Here is a 17,315-nt window from a genome sequence, read left to right as displayed (position 1 = left end):
TGACTATTATCTTCTGTTTATAAAATGCTTTAGAGTGTACAAGGCATTTTAACATATATTGGTTTTAGCAAGACATTTTGTTGGGTTGATACAGTTATAAAAATAAGTACTAGGCTCTTAAAGTTCTATTTTTATTTCTCCATAAAATATATTATTTCTATAAATAATATACACTTAGAACACAAATAAATTTACATGGATTATTATTTTCTCCATTTTATTAAGGCATATCTAACTATTATACTGGAAATCATAATCAAGTTTTTAGCCAAAATATAATTTCCATTAGTGTTTGGACACTAATCAGCTTATGAATTTACACTGTACCATTGCTGTAACATCATCCCTCTCACTGAATGTTTTGCATATGCAGCAAGTGAGGCTAGGGGAAACAAACAGCTGGAATTAAAATCTATAAATTCCTTTATTCACTAGTTTGCTCTTTATTCAGCTTATGTGACCATAAAAGACATTCTAATTGCCTTCATTTCGCCTCAGTATGTGGTAAAAGGTCAACTTATTCAAAAATATTTAGTTCAATAATTAACTTACAAATGAAGATTTTGAGATACTATAATGGAAATATGGAAAACTTACTCTGGCTCGAAGGTATCCCAGGTTAGATAATAATAATGGAAATACGTGATTCTGCAACAATAATTCCATTTGGTCCTTGAATAAACTCTTCTGTTAGGAAACAGAAATTAAGTTTAACTTACCAATGTCTTTTTCATATGTAAAAATCACTTCCTAATAAAATACGTTTGTTCTGACTTACACAATATACTTCTATTTACAATTTTGTAAAATTTTACCTACATATTGCATGTTTTAAAACAAGACAGAAATAGTACTTTAGATATAATTTGATATTGAGTGATCTTTCTAGAAATAAATAACACAAGTCATTTTGTATCATTTTTTTTTTATACAGCAACATTTTCATATTTTAAAAGTGATGATTAAAAAGTCATTTTTTTTTAGAACTACCATATGACCCAGCAATCCCACTACTGGGCATATACCCTGAGAAAACCATAATTCAAAAAGAAACATGTACCACAATGTTCACTGCAGCACTATTTACAATAACCAGGATATGGAAGCAACCTAAGTGTCCATCAACAGATGAATGGATAAAGAAGATGTGGCACATATACACAATGGAATATTACTCAGCCATAAAAAGAAATGAAATTGAGTTATTCGTAGTGAGGTAGATGGACCTAGATTCTGTCATACAGAGTGACGTAAGACAGAAAGAGAAAAACAAATACCACATGCTAACACATATATATGGAATCTAAAAAAAAAAAAATGGTTCTGAAGAATCTAGGGCCAGGACAGGAATAAAGACGCAGACATAGAGAATGGACTTGAGGACACAGGGAGGGGGAAGGGTAAGCTGAGACAAAGTGAGAGAGTAGCACTGACATATATACACTACCAAATATAAAATAGATAGCTAGTGGGAAGCAGCCGCATAGCACAGGGAGATCAGCTCAGTGGCTCTGTGACCTCCTAGAGGGGTGGGATAAGGAGGGTGGGAGGGAGATGCAAGAGGGAGGGGATATGGGGATATATGTATACATATAGCTGATTCACTTTGTTATACAGCAGAAACTAACACAGCATTGTAAAGCAATTATACATCAATAAAGATGTTAAAAATAAATAAATAAAAATGGAACTATCAAAAAAAGTCATTTTTTTAATTAAGGAAAGAAAAATATTTAGTCAATTCAATTATGCAGAAAGTCACCAGTTTTAAATTATCCATAACTTTCATATTCTCTCATTTGCCTCTGCTACACACTGTTATTAAGTAAATTAAATTTGAGTAGCTTAACCTTCAATAAAATATCAGCTAGGGAACCAATCACATGCAGGGCTCCATCTTTCTTCCTAGGGTCAAAGTTCGGATCTGTTAGGATTTGATAACAGAATGCCATCATTTTTGGCAACACCTAAAGAAACAGAAGAAACCATTTTAGTCTATATGAACTTTTACTGCCTTACTATTGTATTAAATATGATGTACAAATTTTCAAAAATAAAGCCATTTTATTGTGTGCTATCAAGCAATTATAAGTAAGAAAACAAAATATTCCTTTTCCCTTACAAGGATAGAAAAATATTTTTAAAGTAACAGATTATAACTACTAACATAATTTTTCAAATACTAGGGGCATTCATTAGAGTGTCAAATGAACACAGGCCACCCTTCAGTTTTGTATTTAAAAAGAATAACTATATACCTCTTTTCTTTTCTTTGCAGCAGTATATAAGAGAGTCTGGGCTGCTGTGGTGGGAGAAGCATAATCTTCGAAAATATCTAAGATTTTAAAAGTTTAAACCATGTTAGCAAAAATACAACTACTTATTATAGATTTTAAACCTTACTGACCACTATTCCAAAACCAAGAAATAAAACAGTCAACATATAACACTGGTTTATAGCACAAAAAAGCTAAAGATATATCATCACTGCTCTCATGCACAATATTTATTTTAAATGTTTTTAAAATATTTTAAATAGTTATTAAATATTTAAATTAAATGTTATTTATTAAATATTTAAATTTTATTTGATATTTATTAAAATAAACACATATTTAAATATGTTTATTCTAATAAATATCAAATGTTTATTAAAATACTTAGTTATTTAAAAGGTTGTCCTTTTAAATAATCACATTAAAACAAACAATACATATTAGGCATATCTGTTTCACTGAGGATAGGAAAAATGCTTTACCTCTATCAAAAAACAATAAAAATTTATTTAGTGATTACTATGTGCCAGGCACTGTTCTAAGCTCTGGGGATACAAATATCAAACAAAAATGGTTCTCATGGAGCTTACGTAGTAAGAGAAACAAACAAACTGATAATACACATAGAGACACCCATACACACACAAGATATTATAGCTGAAAACACTCCATCTCAGATAGGTTAAGTAATTTGCCCACAGTCACACAGTGAGTAAGCAACCAGGCCAGCATTCACATCCAGGCTGTCTTAACATCAAAGCCTGAGCTCCTTCAGTTTTTACCAAATCTAAAAACACCATTATTAATATCAGTCAATACATTTAGACAGGGGTATTTTGTTAATATAAATAACTGCACATGACAAAAATATAAAAAGAAAACTAATAACGTAATTGTTCTCCCCAGTAGTTATCTAAAAGTAAAATACACATATTAAGTAATACCCACTGCATTCTACAGAAGGAAATGATTAAGGAAAAAAGGCACTTTAGCTAGTCTTGAATTATCCATATTCTCTCTTAATCAATAAAATGTAAATTCTATCAATCAACACACACAGCTCTTAACTATTATATTTTCTAAAAACTGAGATACTTTCTTATTTGATATGAAGAATAAGTAAAATAATGGTAGCCTTCTGAAAGTTAAACAAATACACTGCACATTATAAAACAGGTAACATAGAAAAGCTAGACACAAAAAAATGCCTTAAAAAAGACAGAAGAAAGACCAGTTAATCATTCTGCTCTGTCAAAGCAAACTAGGAAAACAAAAGCATTAGGAAGGGGAATTAATAAATCATGCATATGTACAATGATTTTCAAATAGAAATGATAGAATGGAAGGATAAAGCAGTGGTAAATATTGTTTCTCATTCACTTGCTTTTCCTGTACTTTGTCTCCAAAGGAAAGAGGCGCTTCCTCACTTACTGAATCAAAGAATCTAAACACAAAGCACTGTGAAAACAACATAGCCCAATAATCTAGCATCTATATTAGTAGGCTTAACTCAAGTAACTAGAGACATATGGCCCGACAAGGGGAAAGCACTGTGGTCACAGTACCTTCAGCATGCCTTGGGCAGTGCGAGTCTTATCAATTATTTGTTTCAACATTCACTGAAGGCAGACTAGGGCCAAGAACTTGCAGAGGAATGTAGGGGTGTAGAAGGGATGGAGAATACAAAATAAAGCAAGTAAGATAAAGTCCCTGCCCTCAGATAGCTTCTTCACCATGGGAGGAACAGAGGTACACAAATAACATCTTCCTATGCTAAGTGCCTGAGTACTCCGGGAAGTGCTTAATTCAAACTGGTGACAAAAGGGAATGAACTGAGGCAACCTACACAATTCAACAGCTTCCTGGAAGATCCAAGGCTAAAAGGATCCACAGAGAACTGGGCCACACAGTGGGGTCATCAGAAGTAATCTCATTCCCCTGTGGAATACTCAGTCCCTAGGTTAAGGATGCAAACTAAATTGGGGTGCTCCTAAAATATGCAGAAATGCAAAGGATCTCCCAGACTGAGAACAACCCAATCTACAAATAGGTATCCCAAAAGGCACAGAAAGGAATGGTCCCTGCAGATCAGCATCACAACAGAAAGAGTTATACATAGATGGTTCCATGACTGCTTCAGCACCCATGAGAGGGATGGACAAATAAAGCAGCTTTTCATCTCAAGTCCATCGGTTCAACAGAACATCAAACTCTCACGAGTTTCAGAGTTTATCATGAAAAGCAGAACTCTGGGAATTTAACAAAGTAGTAAAATCTGCTTAAAAGTATAAATTTAGTTCTATTACTTTACGGAGCCAGGAACTAATGAGGACTAAAATCATCTCCATTACCAAATTTCATCCTTATATACTCATATGGATCTTCCTGCCACAGCTCTTCATCTTCATCTTTATAACACATCACAGAAAAAATCACATCTTCAGAGATATTCTAACAAGAGAAAAAAACAAAACAACAAATGGGTATAGACTATTCACATTTGGGGAACACAAATAATGAAAGCCTTCCTGAAGTTAGTTTTCCAAACTGTTATATTAATCTTTCTGTCAAGTTTGCGTTGGCTAAAGTGAAAGAAGGAAAGCAAAAGCCTTGGGGGTAAGGGGTAGAGGTGGGGGCAGAAGAAGTTAAACATAAGATTGTTTTTTGTTTTTGTTTTTTGTGGTACGCGGGCCTCTCCCGCTGCGGAGCACAGGCTCCGGACGCGCAGGCTCAGCGGCCATGGCTCACGGGCCCAGCCGCTCCGTGGCATGTGGGATCTTCCCAGACCGGGGCACGAACCCGTGTCCCCTGCATCGGCAGGTGGACTCTCAACCACTGCGCCACCAGGGAAGCCCATAAGATTGTTTTTAAACCACAATTGATTAAAGGTACAGAGAAAGAGATGAATGCTATTCTTTGAAGCAAGAGCGGGGATAAAAGTTTTACTATCAATATTAAACATACCTAAACATACCTTGATTCTTTAAGAGAAATAAATATCAAACCAAGGTTATATTTACTATTATATTACTTATTGTGAACATTTTTACATTTCCATTTTGATCCTAAATGTCAATATTTCAACAACATTAACATTTTCTTCTTTTTCCATTTTCAACAACTTAATTTCCTACCCTACAAGCGCAGGCTTCAGTGGGGGGAAAAAAAAAAATCACATCTAACAGCCTCTATGTTCACTGCCGCTAATGCTCTACCAAGCCCTTCCGTGCTCTAACAATTACATATGTAAGAACAAAATTATCTCTTATCACTTCTTCCAAATTAAGTAATTCTAAGAGAAAAAAATTCAGCCTAATAATCAGAGTTTTCTTACTCCTACATTACAGCCATGTAAAAATAAGGCCAAAGGCATCAAGTAGAAAAAAATGCTATCACAGTTCACCCTTACTTTACAGGCACACAGTAAAATAAAATGAAATCTGTATCTTTATTAATTGCAAAGAACCAATCACTATTTGATCAAGGGAATTAGGCAAACATTATTAAAATGTCCACAGAAAACAATGCAAAAGATCTAATATCTGTAAGACCTATAATAAGATAACACTAAACAAATTCTATCCTAGACACCAAAGACAAAGTAAAAGAATTGCTTTACTTTTTAGATACCATCTTAGAGATTACAGAATTTAAGAATTCATAGTTTGAGAGGAAAAAATCCCGTTCCTAACATCTTTGAATTACCCAAAATTATCTGTATGTAAATATTAATTTATTTATTAATGGTCCATAATTTTTCATTCTGATTTATTCTTTAATAAAATGCTGATTCTACCTTTAAGTACACAATTGATATAAAAACTGAAAACTTTAACTCTTTTATAGTATTTAACAATCCAAAAAGAAATAAAAACCTTGTTTGCTCATACCCACAAAAGAAAATGGTCATGTATCAGGCTGCATTTCCTGCAAAATAACACTAACTTAGTAGAGCCCTGGGGACTGTTTTCAAAATGCTATCATACAAAATACCTCATTTGATCCTAGCAACCTTTAGGTAAGAAGGGGAGAAAAATATTATCTGACCTAACAGAGGAGAAACAGAGGCTAAATAAGATTCCAAGCAAGATTAACTAAATCCAAGTCTTCCAATTCACACAGCTTGAAAACTTCACTCTTCTCAAATACTTAAATTTCCAGGTCCTTCATATCAGATATAAGACTGCATTCATTCGAAATTATTAATGGAAACAAAAACATATTAAATATAAAATATGGGATTAGTTAACACTTACCCTGTCCAGAAAATTTAACCAGAGAATGATTTCCGAGAGCTGCTCCCTGACACTAACCTGTATGTGCGGCTTCATCTGCTTCCAGGTTACAGAATGAACAACGCCTTGGTTGAGATAGTTGAATGCTTGCTGAAGAACACGGGGAGCTATATACTCTTTCTGCCTATACTGGTCTAAAATTTTTAGTAGTACCTACAGGAAAATAGGAAGAGAAAACATAGGAAAACATAAACAATTTTAAAGTTAACAGGATGCGCATTTTAGGCATGACATAAAACCAACGCAGAAGTCAAGAGATAAAAATTAACAGATTTTTAGAGAAGTAAATATTTTGTGAGACAGCACACAAGCTGTTTTAATTCTTAGATAGGTCCTTGCGATATTGAACTGAAAGGTGTCTCACTGTGATTTTCAGCCATTTATCCTGCTTCTAACCTGTGGAACTACTCAAAATAAGTCTATACGCTCTTCCACATACTAGCTCTTCAAATAAATTAAGACTCCTGTCAAATAGTAACAGATTTGACTAAGTGAACACTGAAAACATCCATATAGCAAGAGACACCATAAACATATTTTAATATTTGATAAAGGTGCATTTCAACTGGAAGAGAAACGGTAAGTTATCCAAAAAACAGTATTGGGACAGCTGACTAGCCCTCTGAAAAAAATTAAGGTGGCTCCCTAACTAAACTTCACACCTAAATAAATTCCAGATAGGGAAATATTTCAACAGCAACAAAAAATGAAACCACATAGTAACTAAAAAAGAGTGTGGAAAATTTTTATTTTATAATCTCAGACCACGGAAAGTCTTTGTAGAAATACCACAAAACTGAGAAGTTATTTTTTTTAATATTGATTTTTAAAAAAAGATTGTTTCTAAGGAAAGAACCATGCCCAAAGCAGCTGTGAGGACCCAAGGACACGCAGTCAGAGGCTGCACTACAACACAGTCCGAGTCTTCCAATTCCTGATCTCCAGAGCCCTTCACTACAGCAAGCTTATCACTGAACTGCTGAATAAGTAAAAGGGGTTCTTTTAAAACATGTACAGAATTTATAAATTCAGAACATGAATTCAGTTCAAGTTATATAAAGTTCAGGTTTATAAAATTTGTCAGAAGTCCTACTATCACCTAGAAACTCCTTCTGCAATGCAGGCTAAAAATGGATGCTACTAAACACAGTTCTTCCTAATACAGTTGCTGTTCACACAAAGTGGAGGTGGTCGCAGATGAGACACAATAGTAAAGAAGAGAACAGTTTTTGATTAAAAAAAAAAAAGTTTTAAAATATCAGGAATATATACTTTAAATGACCAAGGTTCAAACAGTTTATGACATGGATGCAACAGCATGAAATTTAAATGTGTGTGTACATACATGTTTATGTGACACTGGAAAACCTCTACTGAACACACCAGAAGAGGGCATCAACTTTAGGATGCTTACTGGGGTTTAACAGCAGTGGAAAGAGCAGAAGACAGAGCTAACCAGCTCCCTGATTATCCTAGTATCCAAAATGAATGGCTGAATATATAATTTTATTCATCACTCACCAATTTTCCCCACAGACTTTCTCATGGGCCAAGAAAATAATCTGTGAGAAAATTATAGCCATAGCTGTCCTGAATTGTTGCAAGGTAATTTTTAGAAATGATAATCCAAAAAATGATACTAGTCAAAATGATAATCCATAAAAGGAAGTATTCCATCTAAGATGACAGGCTTGAACTTTCTATCACTGACAGTAAAGAAGACTAATCTGCATAGATTTATAAAAATCTAGAAACACCCTTTGTATCATGAAAGCCTTTTACTATGTCTGATTAATCTTTGCTTCCTTAATATAGCCCTGACACAGCCAATGCTCAATCACTACTGAATTTCACTTGTTGAAATAGAAACAAAAATTTCATGATTCAAATGGCAATACAGATAGTCTTCACGCCCATCTATCCTTTGTAGTTTGTAAATATTAATATCAACTTGGATTATTTCTCAAGAACTCCTAATTTTCACTGTACAGAATGGTTCCCAAACTTCCACAAATATGTGTAACTTCTCAGCTGAAAGTCTTAACTTCTGAGCTCAACTCCTCTTGAAATAGATCAATTCCTATTACCTAAATCTTCTGATATAAAAGCTTAGAACAAAGAGGTGGGGCTCCAACAAATAGAGGGTAAGAAACTCATGTGAGATCAGGAAGTTAACTGAAGAACCTGATCTAATACTGGCAACTGCTACACAAGTATCAATCAACAGACTTGAAAGGTTTCAGTCCAGCATCTAGGAGTCTAGAAGGGACATTCTTGCAGTAGCTACCCTAGGACACTTGGTTCTAAAACTGACTGCACTGTATTAGATTCCCAGAGCTGCCATTTCATCCCCCTATAAATATGTATTAACATGTTTGTAAACTACTATTAAATGGATAGAAGTGACTTAACTACTTTCAGTAGTAACCACCCTTCTATTTAAAAAATGTAAGTTTATTACCTGCTGAATTCCCACTGCATAAGTTTTCAAAAAGAATTCGGAAAATTCAAAGTATTCTTTTGTGACATTTCCTGGGCTTCCATATCTTAAAATACAAAGAGAAATGTTTAAATACTGCAAATTTTAGAAACAAAGCATGCTCACCAGTTTAAATACTTGTTGAAAGATGTATTCTATTGGGACAGAAACTAACATTTTACCTTTTTTTCACAAGCCCCAAAATGAAATTATGACAAGCTGTACTTAGACTCCAGGCCATACTTAAAATTTCAGACAGAAATATCATTTCTCGATCCTTTTTACAGAGAATAGAAAGATCCAGAGAAGACTGTTCACCTTACTATGATCTCAAAGCCAGTGATCACAGTTAAGCCTGCTTTAAAACAAAGCAGAGGGTGACTTTTTGCCCTCTGCTGCTCTAAAGAAAAATAATCATATACTGTAGAGCATCAAGGGACCTATTCAATTTTATTATATCCAATACTGAAATACCAACCATAGATTGTAAATCTAATAACCAGAATTACCGTTCAAAGAGACGAGCTACAATGTGTAATGCCCACTTCTTACACTTCCACCAGACTAATTCTGGTCTATCATCCTCGTCAATCTGCAGAGTCTCCTAGGAGGACAAAAACACCCAGATAAAATTCCCACATAATGAAAAGGTTTGTGTGACTAACAAAGGCAGAATAAATATTGATACAAATTAAGTAAAATTAAATGTGAATTTAGACTGCCAAACAAATGCAAATTCTTACTTTATAGATTGCTAGGTAGGAATTAAACAAGCAAAGCAAATTTCAACCAACCAGTGCTGTTGTTTTATCTTCTATCATTAAAAGGCCCAAATAAGTAGAAAAGAAAACACAAAACACCATATCCCTCAAGGAAACTCTCTGAGATGCCAGAAAATTTCTATATCTTGATCTGGGTGATAGTAACACAAGCGTATGTTTGTCAGAATTCACTGAACTGTTCACTAAGTTCTGTGCATTTATGTGTATAAACTAAACCTCAACATCATTTGTCCCAAGATATGGGCAAAGGAAGGAATACTGCACATTTGGAGACAAGCTCAAAATTTTAAACATTTGATATATTTTAATTTAGTTAATTTGATTATTTGAGTTAATCTGATAGATGAAATATAGTATCACTGTAACTACAGATAAAAATGAGACACCATCTTTCACCTATCAAACCGGCAAACTTAGAATTTAACAAAACAGACATTCTCAGTCACTGCTTATTAAAGTATAAGCCAGTGCACTGTTTCTGGAAAGCCATTTGCAAGGTCTGTCAAAGTCTTGCACAGGGAATTATAGCTATTACTAATAGCTTTTAATGGAGTATAACCTATAAAAATACTGAATCACTACGCTGTACACCTGAAACTAATATTGTATATCTATACTTCAATTAATTGATTAACTAATTAATTAAAGATCTGTCAAAGCCTTAAACACTGCTAAGAGGTTATCCAAACAAAATAATCATGTATGTGCATAAAAATTTAACTACATCCTTATAGTTAAAACACTAAAAAACTAAAACAACCTAAATATCTAGCAAATGAAGCATTCAACAAAAATGACACAATGTAAAAAACTTCATAATCACACAAAATATTTACAATAGATTTTAAGTGAAAAATGAACTTCAAAACAGTACCTATCTATACCATTTTTACAAATATAAAATATGATTGCTCCTCCTAACAAATTTCATTAATGCTCCTTTTTCTGTATACCCTTTTAAATTACTTTTTAATAAGATTTTGTCAGCATACCCTTTTTAATCACTTCTTCCTATAAAGATTCTGTAATATTTTTTGTAGAAAGAAAAAAAATATGGTTGTATATAAATGTAGAGAAGAAAAGACAAGAGGAATAAATACCAAGTTTTAAAAATGGTTATTTTTAGTAGGATTAGTTATTATTTTATTAATTTTATCTGAACTTTCTAAAAATGAGTATGTATCATTAATTACTTTTATTACAGTAGTAATTTTTTTTTTTTCTAAATAGCAGGCTGGTATAATAAATCAATCTACCACAAATAACCCAAACCCAAGTTTTCCCCATTCTTCTTAGGAACAGAAGCCCTTTCTTACAGGTGGAACAGTCCTGTCAATAATAGTTCGGAAGATCTCCATCCACGCTGTCATGGTTTGGTTATTCACCAGCTGAAGAGGCAATGCATACTGAAAACAAAGGACAACAACATCAGACAATAATTCCTGCCCTCTAAAAAATCAGCAATTTATCTATATTGAAAGGTTGAAATATATGAAACGGTTAACACCTGACCGTGAAATTAGTAATTTCAGGTGGTTCAACCTAAAATTTAACTTAAAACAGCTCTATAAACATATGTATGTAAATTAAATTTTTTAAATCTAGAAAATATACATGCCATGAATTATTTCTCTAGGCTTTTTTTTTTTTGGCCGCACTGTGCAGCACAAGGGGTCTTAGTTCCTTGACCAGGGATCGAACCTGTGCCCCCTGTATTCAGAGTGTGGAGCCTTAACCACTGGACTGCCATGGAAGTCCCTAAGCTACTTTTTTAAGTAAAAAATTATAATAATACAATAAGGCATCATTTGTTCAACATGAGATTCTAGATAAGTGATTTTTTACCATTTACCCCTTTGTGTGTCAAACTTTTCATTTTTCCAGCTTTACTGAGATATAATTGATATATAATACTATGTATGTTTAAGGTATAGAACAAGACGATTTGATACACATATACATTATGAAATTACTATCACAATAAGGTTAGTCAATACTTCCATTACCTCATAAAATTATCTTTTTATTTCTGAAGTATACTTCATTTAAAATATTATATTAGTTTCGGGCATATGAGTGATTCAGCATTTTTATAGACTATACTCCATTCAAAGTTATTACAAAATAATGGCTATATTTCCCTGTGCTGTACAATACATACTTGTTACTTATTTATTTTATACATAGTAGTTAGTGTCTCCTAATCCCATACCCCTATCTCAACCCTCCCCACCTCCCTCTCCTCACTGTTAACCATTAGTTTGTTCTCTATAACTATAAATCTGTTTCTGTTTTGTTATATACATTCGTTTATTTTTTTAGATTGCACATATAAGTGATAAGAGTATTTGTCTTTCTTTGTCTGACTTATTTCACTAAGTCCATCCACCTTGTTGCAAATGGCAGAATTTCATTCTTTTTTATGGCTCAGTAATATTCCATTGTGTATATGTAGATACACACACCACCTCTTTATCTATTCATCTATCAATGGACACTTAGGTTGCTCCCTTATTTTGTCTACTGTAAATAATACCACTATGAACACTGGGGTGCATGTATCTTTTCAAATTAGTGTTTTCATTTTTTTCCAGATATATACCCAGCAGGAGAATTGCTAGATCATGTGGTGGTTCTGTTTTTAGTTTTTTCAGGAACCTCCATACTGCTTTCCATAATGGCTGTACCAATTTACATTCCCACCAACATGTACAAGGATTCCCTTTTCTCCACATCCTTGCCAACATTTGTTATTTGTAGACTTTTTGATGATAGCTATTCTGACCAGTATGAGGTGGTATCCAGTGGTTTTGATTTGCATTTCTCTGATAATTAGTGATGTTCAGCATCTTTTCATGTGCCTGTTGGCCACCTGTATGTCTTCTTTGGATAAATGTCTATTCAAGTCTCCTGCCCATTTTTTAATTGGGTTGTTTTTTTGATATTGAGTTGTATGAGCTGTTTATATATTTTGGATATTAACCCCTTATTAGTCATATCCTTTGCAAATATCTTCTCCCATTTAGTAGGTTGTCTTTTTCGTTTTGTCAATGATTTCCTCTGCTGTGCAAAAGCTTTTAAGTTTAATTAGGTCCCACTTGTTTATTTCTGCTTTTATTTCCTTGCCTTAGGAGACAGATCAAAACACAATTGCTATGATTTATGTCAAAGAGTTTTCTCCCTATTTTCTCTTCTAGGAGTTTTATGGTTTCCAAGTCTTAATCCATTTTCAGTTTATTTTTGTATATGGTGTGAGGAAATGTTCTAATCTCATTCACTTACATGTAGCTGTCCAGTTTTCCCAGCACCACTTACTGAAGAGCCTGTCTTTTCTCCATTGTATATTCTTGCCTCCTTTGTCATGGATTAATTGACCATAGGTGTGTGGGTGTATTTCTGAGCTCTCTGTTCCGTTCCATTGATCTATATGCTTGTTTTTGTGCCAGTACCATGCTGTTTTGATTACTGTGTCTCTGTAGTACAGTCTGAAGTCAGGGAGCATGATACCTCCAGGTTTGTTCTTTTTTCTCAAGATTGCTTTGGCAAATCAGGGTCTTTTGTAAATTATTTGTTCTAGTTCTATGAAAAATGTCATCAGTATTTTGATAGAGATTGCATTAAATCTATAGATTGCTTTAGGTAGTATGAACATTTTTACAATATTAATTATTCCAATCCAAGAACACAGAATATCTTTCCATTTCTTTGTATGGTTTTTAAATTCCTTCATCAATGTTTTATAGTTTTCAGAGTATACGTTTTTTAACTCCTTGGTTAAGTTTATTCCTAGGTATTTTACTTTTTGATGCAATTGTAAATAGGGGTGTTTCCTTAATTTCTCCTCCCATAATTATCTTTTTTTGTGGTGGAAACTCATTTTAATGACTTTAATGAAAATCTTTACATCATGAAACATCCAAGAAACATTTTTTCAATTACTTTCCTCTACACTGTGGCATGAAATCACAGTCCACTGTATTACAGTGTGCAACCCCACCCCTACTACACCTTGAGCTACAGGAGATGAGGCATAGCACCTCTGCACCCATGCAGTCCAAAACCTACTACACACTAAGGACATAATGTTAAGTAAAGCTCACAGTCTAGTTGTGGGGGGGTGAGGGGGAACACATTTAAACAAGGAATTACAATATGGTATGATAAATAGTACAGATAAAAGCAGTATAATGTTGATAAGGGCACCCATGAGGACCACCTAATGCAGTCTGCTACTATCAGAGACAACTTCCTGGAAGAAGTGATATGCAAGCCAAGACCTGGAGGAGCACAAATTGACCAGGGCATAAAGGGAAAGGAGAATGCTCCAGGCAGAAACACAGTGCCTTAAAGGCTCAGAAGTGACAGAGGACATGACCTGCTCATGAAGCTGAAAGAATTTCCATATGGCTGGAGTGCAAAGAACAAAGCTAAAGCTAAGTATGGTATAAGATGAGGCAAGAGATGAAGGGTTTTACAGGCCATGGGAAAAAGTTAACATTTTGTTCTAAATGCAGTGGGGAGTCAGTTGGTTTTACGATGGGGAACATAGGAGGAGCAGGCTAAGGGCTGGGGGAAAGTAACAATGAGTTCACTTCTGGACAAACGAGTTCTGAAATATGTATGGAATATTCAACAGTCCTGTACACAATATTTAATAAATGCTTAGACAAAATCAATTTCATTGCGTCATACTTTCTAAAACATAAATTTTTCTGCCTCATCCCAAATTGTTAGACAATCACTTTTTACTTCCATAAACACTGTAACTGTGCCTCCTAAAGCCTTCTAAATTTTTGCTTCCAGGATTTCCCACTAAAGAATATTACTGTATTAGCACATAATAGATTACTAAAATGGTTTAAAATGATGAGGGTTTTTTTCTGGTTTTTTAGGTTTTTAGCACATACATGTTGAGAAAAAAATTTTAGATTTTTGTTCTCTTAGCAAACCAAGTAGAAGTAGAGGTTTTAAGAACACTATTTCGTCAGCCTCTGTCTCACTTACTGATTCCTGGCTATGCTTCTCCCAATGGGGAAAGGGAAGTCTGGCTCTGAATAAATGGGATACTACTATATCTAATGGCAAAACATCTCACTGAATAAAAAATATTTGCCAAAAAGTGATTCTCCTGAGGAAGATTTCTGAACAGAAAAACAAAAACAAAAGCACCATACATCTTCCTACCTTATTACTTTTAAAAAAAGAAAAAAGAGGATGAAGGAACGTTTTCCTAGTAGTCTAGTTTCTTCTCTTTTCTCAGATGTGCCTCCTTTCCCTTTCTGTCTCCCCCAAAAAAGGCTAAGCTAAAAAACAAGGAAAATCTGCCTTGGACTATCTCTATTAAAAGTTTAAAAGATGAGGCTAAAAATATAAATCTTTATTCAAGTGAAATATTCTAGAACAGTATGAAAATACTTAAGTCAGAGAGAAGCCAAGAACAAAACCAAACTATCTTGGCTCTCCAGCCTGATGAAACTACCCTCTTGCCGTGACTAATTTAACTAGAAAGCATGAAATAAAGCCTTAATCCATTCAACATCAAACAGTTTAAACTGACAACAATTATTCTTCTCCACCCAGATCGAAATAACTTACCCAAGTCTTCTGAGGATTAAATTTTAAATATTTTTATATTTAAAACATTCCATATTAATGTTCTTTATAGCTTTCAGGTAAGAAAAAGGAAGTATTTTAAATGAAGGTAAATGAGGCACTCAGTCTTGTTTGTTAGCTTTAAATGGGTCAAATGCAAAGAAACTACCATCAATATGATTTCCCAATTAAAAAAAGGAACTCTCAGGGCTTCCCTGGTGGCGCAGCGGTTGAGAGTCCCCCTGCCGATGCAGGGGACACGGGTTCGTGCCCCGGTCCGGGAAGATCCCACATGCCGTGGAGCGGCTGTGCCCGTGAGCCATGGCTGCTGAGCCTGCACGTCAGGAGCCTGTGCTCCGCAACGGGAGTGGCCACAACAGTGAGAGGCCCACGTACCACAAAAAAAAAAAAAAAGAAAGAAACTTTCTTCTTTTCCTTCCTCTTCTCCTATAATCATAACTAATCTACAGGCAGAATGCTATGGACAGATTAGTCAAATTATCAGGTTTCAGGGAAGTTAACTATCTTGTTTCTTCCATACCCAGACTTCAGACACTGGGGGTGAAAGGCATATGGACACTGAATCTCAGCTCTGCCACTCAGATAACCTTGGACAATTAAGTTGACCTCTCAAAGTCTGTTCTCTCATAAGGATTTTTTTAAAGAAATACATGTGAGAATATACAATATGTAATTTTTAACAATAACTGACACTTACTGAGCACTTTCTATGTATCAGGCAGAAATACAATATTTGTCTTCTGCTATAGAAACTTACCTGCACAAGTGCATAAAAGATTTTCAGGATCTGCTTCTGTATTAATACAGAATAATGTGAGGAATCAGAAAGGAGCTGCATGATTTGTTGCTGAATACGAGGCAGAAATATTTGCATTGCTGCTATAAGAGGTTCTCTTTCCTCTGCTTTCTTATATCTACATGAGCAAAGACAAAAAGAGAGAACAATAATTTCTCCCCCCCCACAAAAGAGCTATAAACAATGAATGAAAAATAATATTTTTAAACTATATAAAGCTATAACATTCCAAACACTAGCTTACATTTTTCTGTTTGGATTGCTAGAATAAACTTGAAAGGAACTTTGAAAAAGCATATCCCTGTTTTAGGCAGAATACCTAAAATCTTTCTAGAAAGATTTAGACTAGTTCAAAAAAATCCAAGACAGTTCTGCAACTTTCCTACATGAATTTTTCTAGTACTTAAATTACTTTTCACATACCACAATTCTTGCTATAAAATACAAGTTGATAAACAGTTCAAATAGACATTCCTATTATGTAACAAATGATGTGGTGGAAAAAACATTTGTCCATCTACCACCCTACTTTGAGAAGTTAAAACAGTTTACAAATTTAGGTGCTCTTAGGTCATTTTAACAGGTATAAATCTAAAATATACTCTAAAAATCATTTTAGAAGGAAGACTACAGGACTTTGCATGCAGAAGCAGCAATCCCCTTAGAAGCTAGAAAGCAATGCTATTAAATGTGACACTAGTCCCACACCTCCCAAGCAACTTTTATAGAAAAGAAAGTCACTAGCAAAGAAACTTGAACATTTTCTACCTTGCATCCAAAAAGGTAAATGTTTGGTTTACTTAATGATGTGCTTACTTAAATATAAATGTTAAGGTACCTCTCCATCAAAATTTCCAAGGAAAACTGTTAATAAATGGTCCCCTGAAACTAACAAATAAGTTTGAGAAGCACTAACTTAGAGATTAGTACATTAGCAGATTAAAGATTCTGTGAAAAACTATAGTAAATAAACATGTTTAACTGTGTTTAATCCAACATTTCCCAATCTAACCTGATTCTGTAGAACACCCATAGCAGACCCCTCTATGCAATGTAATTCTTCTAAGTAACAGG

General features: G+C 34.1%; 1 protein-coding gene across 2 annotated transcripts in view; it reads right to left on the bottom strand.

The window, feature by feature from the left end:
* Positions 1-17,315, bottom strand: part of IPO8 (importin 8) — a 70,659-nt gene that overhangs the window by 39,051 nt on the left and 14,293 nt on the right. For both annotated transcript variants that reach the window (XM_030830458.2, XM_030830459.2), the window contains exons 5-13: positions 16,203-16,359; positions 11,149-11,238; positions 9,560-9,654; positions 9,033-9,117; positions 6,590-6,724; positions 4,628-4,727; positions 2,259-2,335; positions 1,851-1,967; positions 598-687 (exon numbers count right to left, since the gene is read on the bottom strand). In XM_030830458.2, coding sequence (XP_030686318.1) covers positions 598-687; positions 1,851-1,967; positions 2,259-2,335; positions 4,628-4,727; positions 6,590-6,724; positions 9,033-9,117; positions 9,560-9,654; positions 11,149-11,238; positions 16,203-16,359 — 946 coding nt within the window. The remainder of the gene's footprint in view (positions 1-597; positions 688-1,850; positions 1,968-2,258; positions 2,336-4,627; positions 4,728-6,589; positions 6,725-9,032; positions 9,118-9,559; positions 9,655-11,148; positions 11,239-16,202; positions 16,360-17,315) is intronic.

This window comes from Globicephala melas, chromosome 10 (assembly GCF_963455315.2).
Source record: "Globicephala melas chromosome 10, mGloMel1.2, whole genome shotgun sequence".
Classification (NCBI taxonomy): domain Eukaryota; kingdom Metazoa; phylum Chordata; class Mammalia; order Artiodactyla; family Delphinidae; genus Globicephala; species Globicephala melas.
Note: the sequence above shows the minus strand (reverse complement) of the source record. Positions and strands in the feature narration are given on the sequence as shown.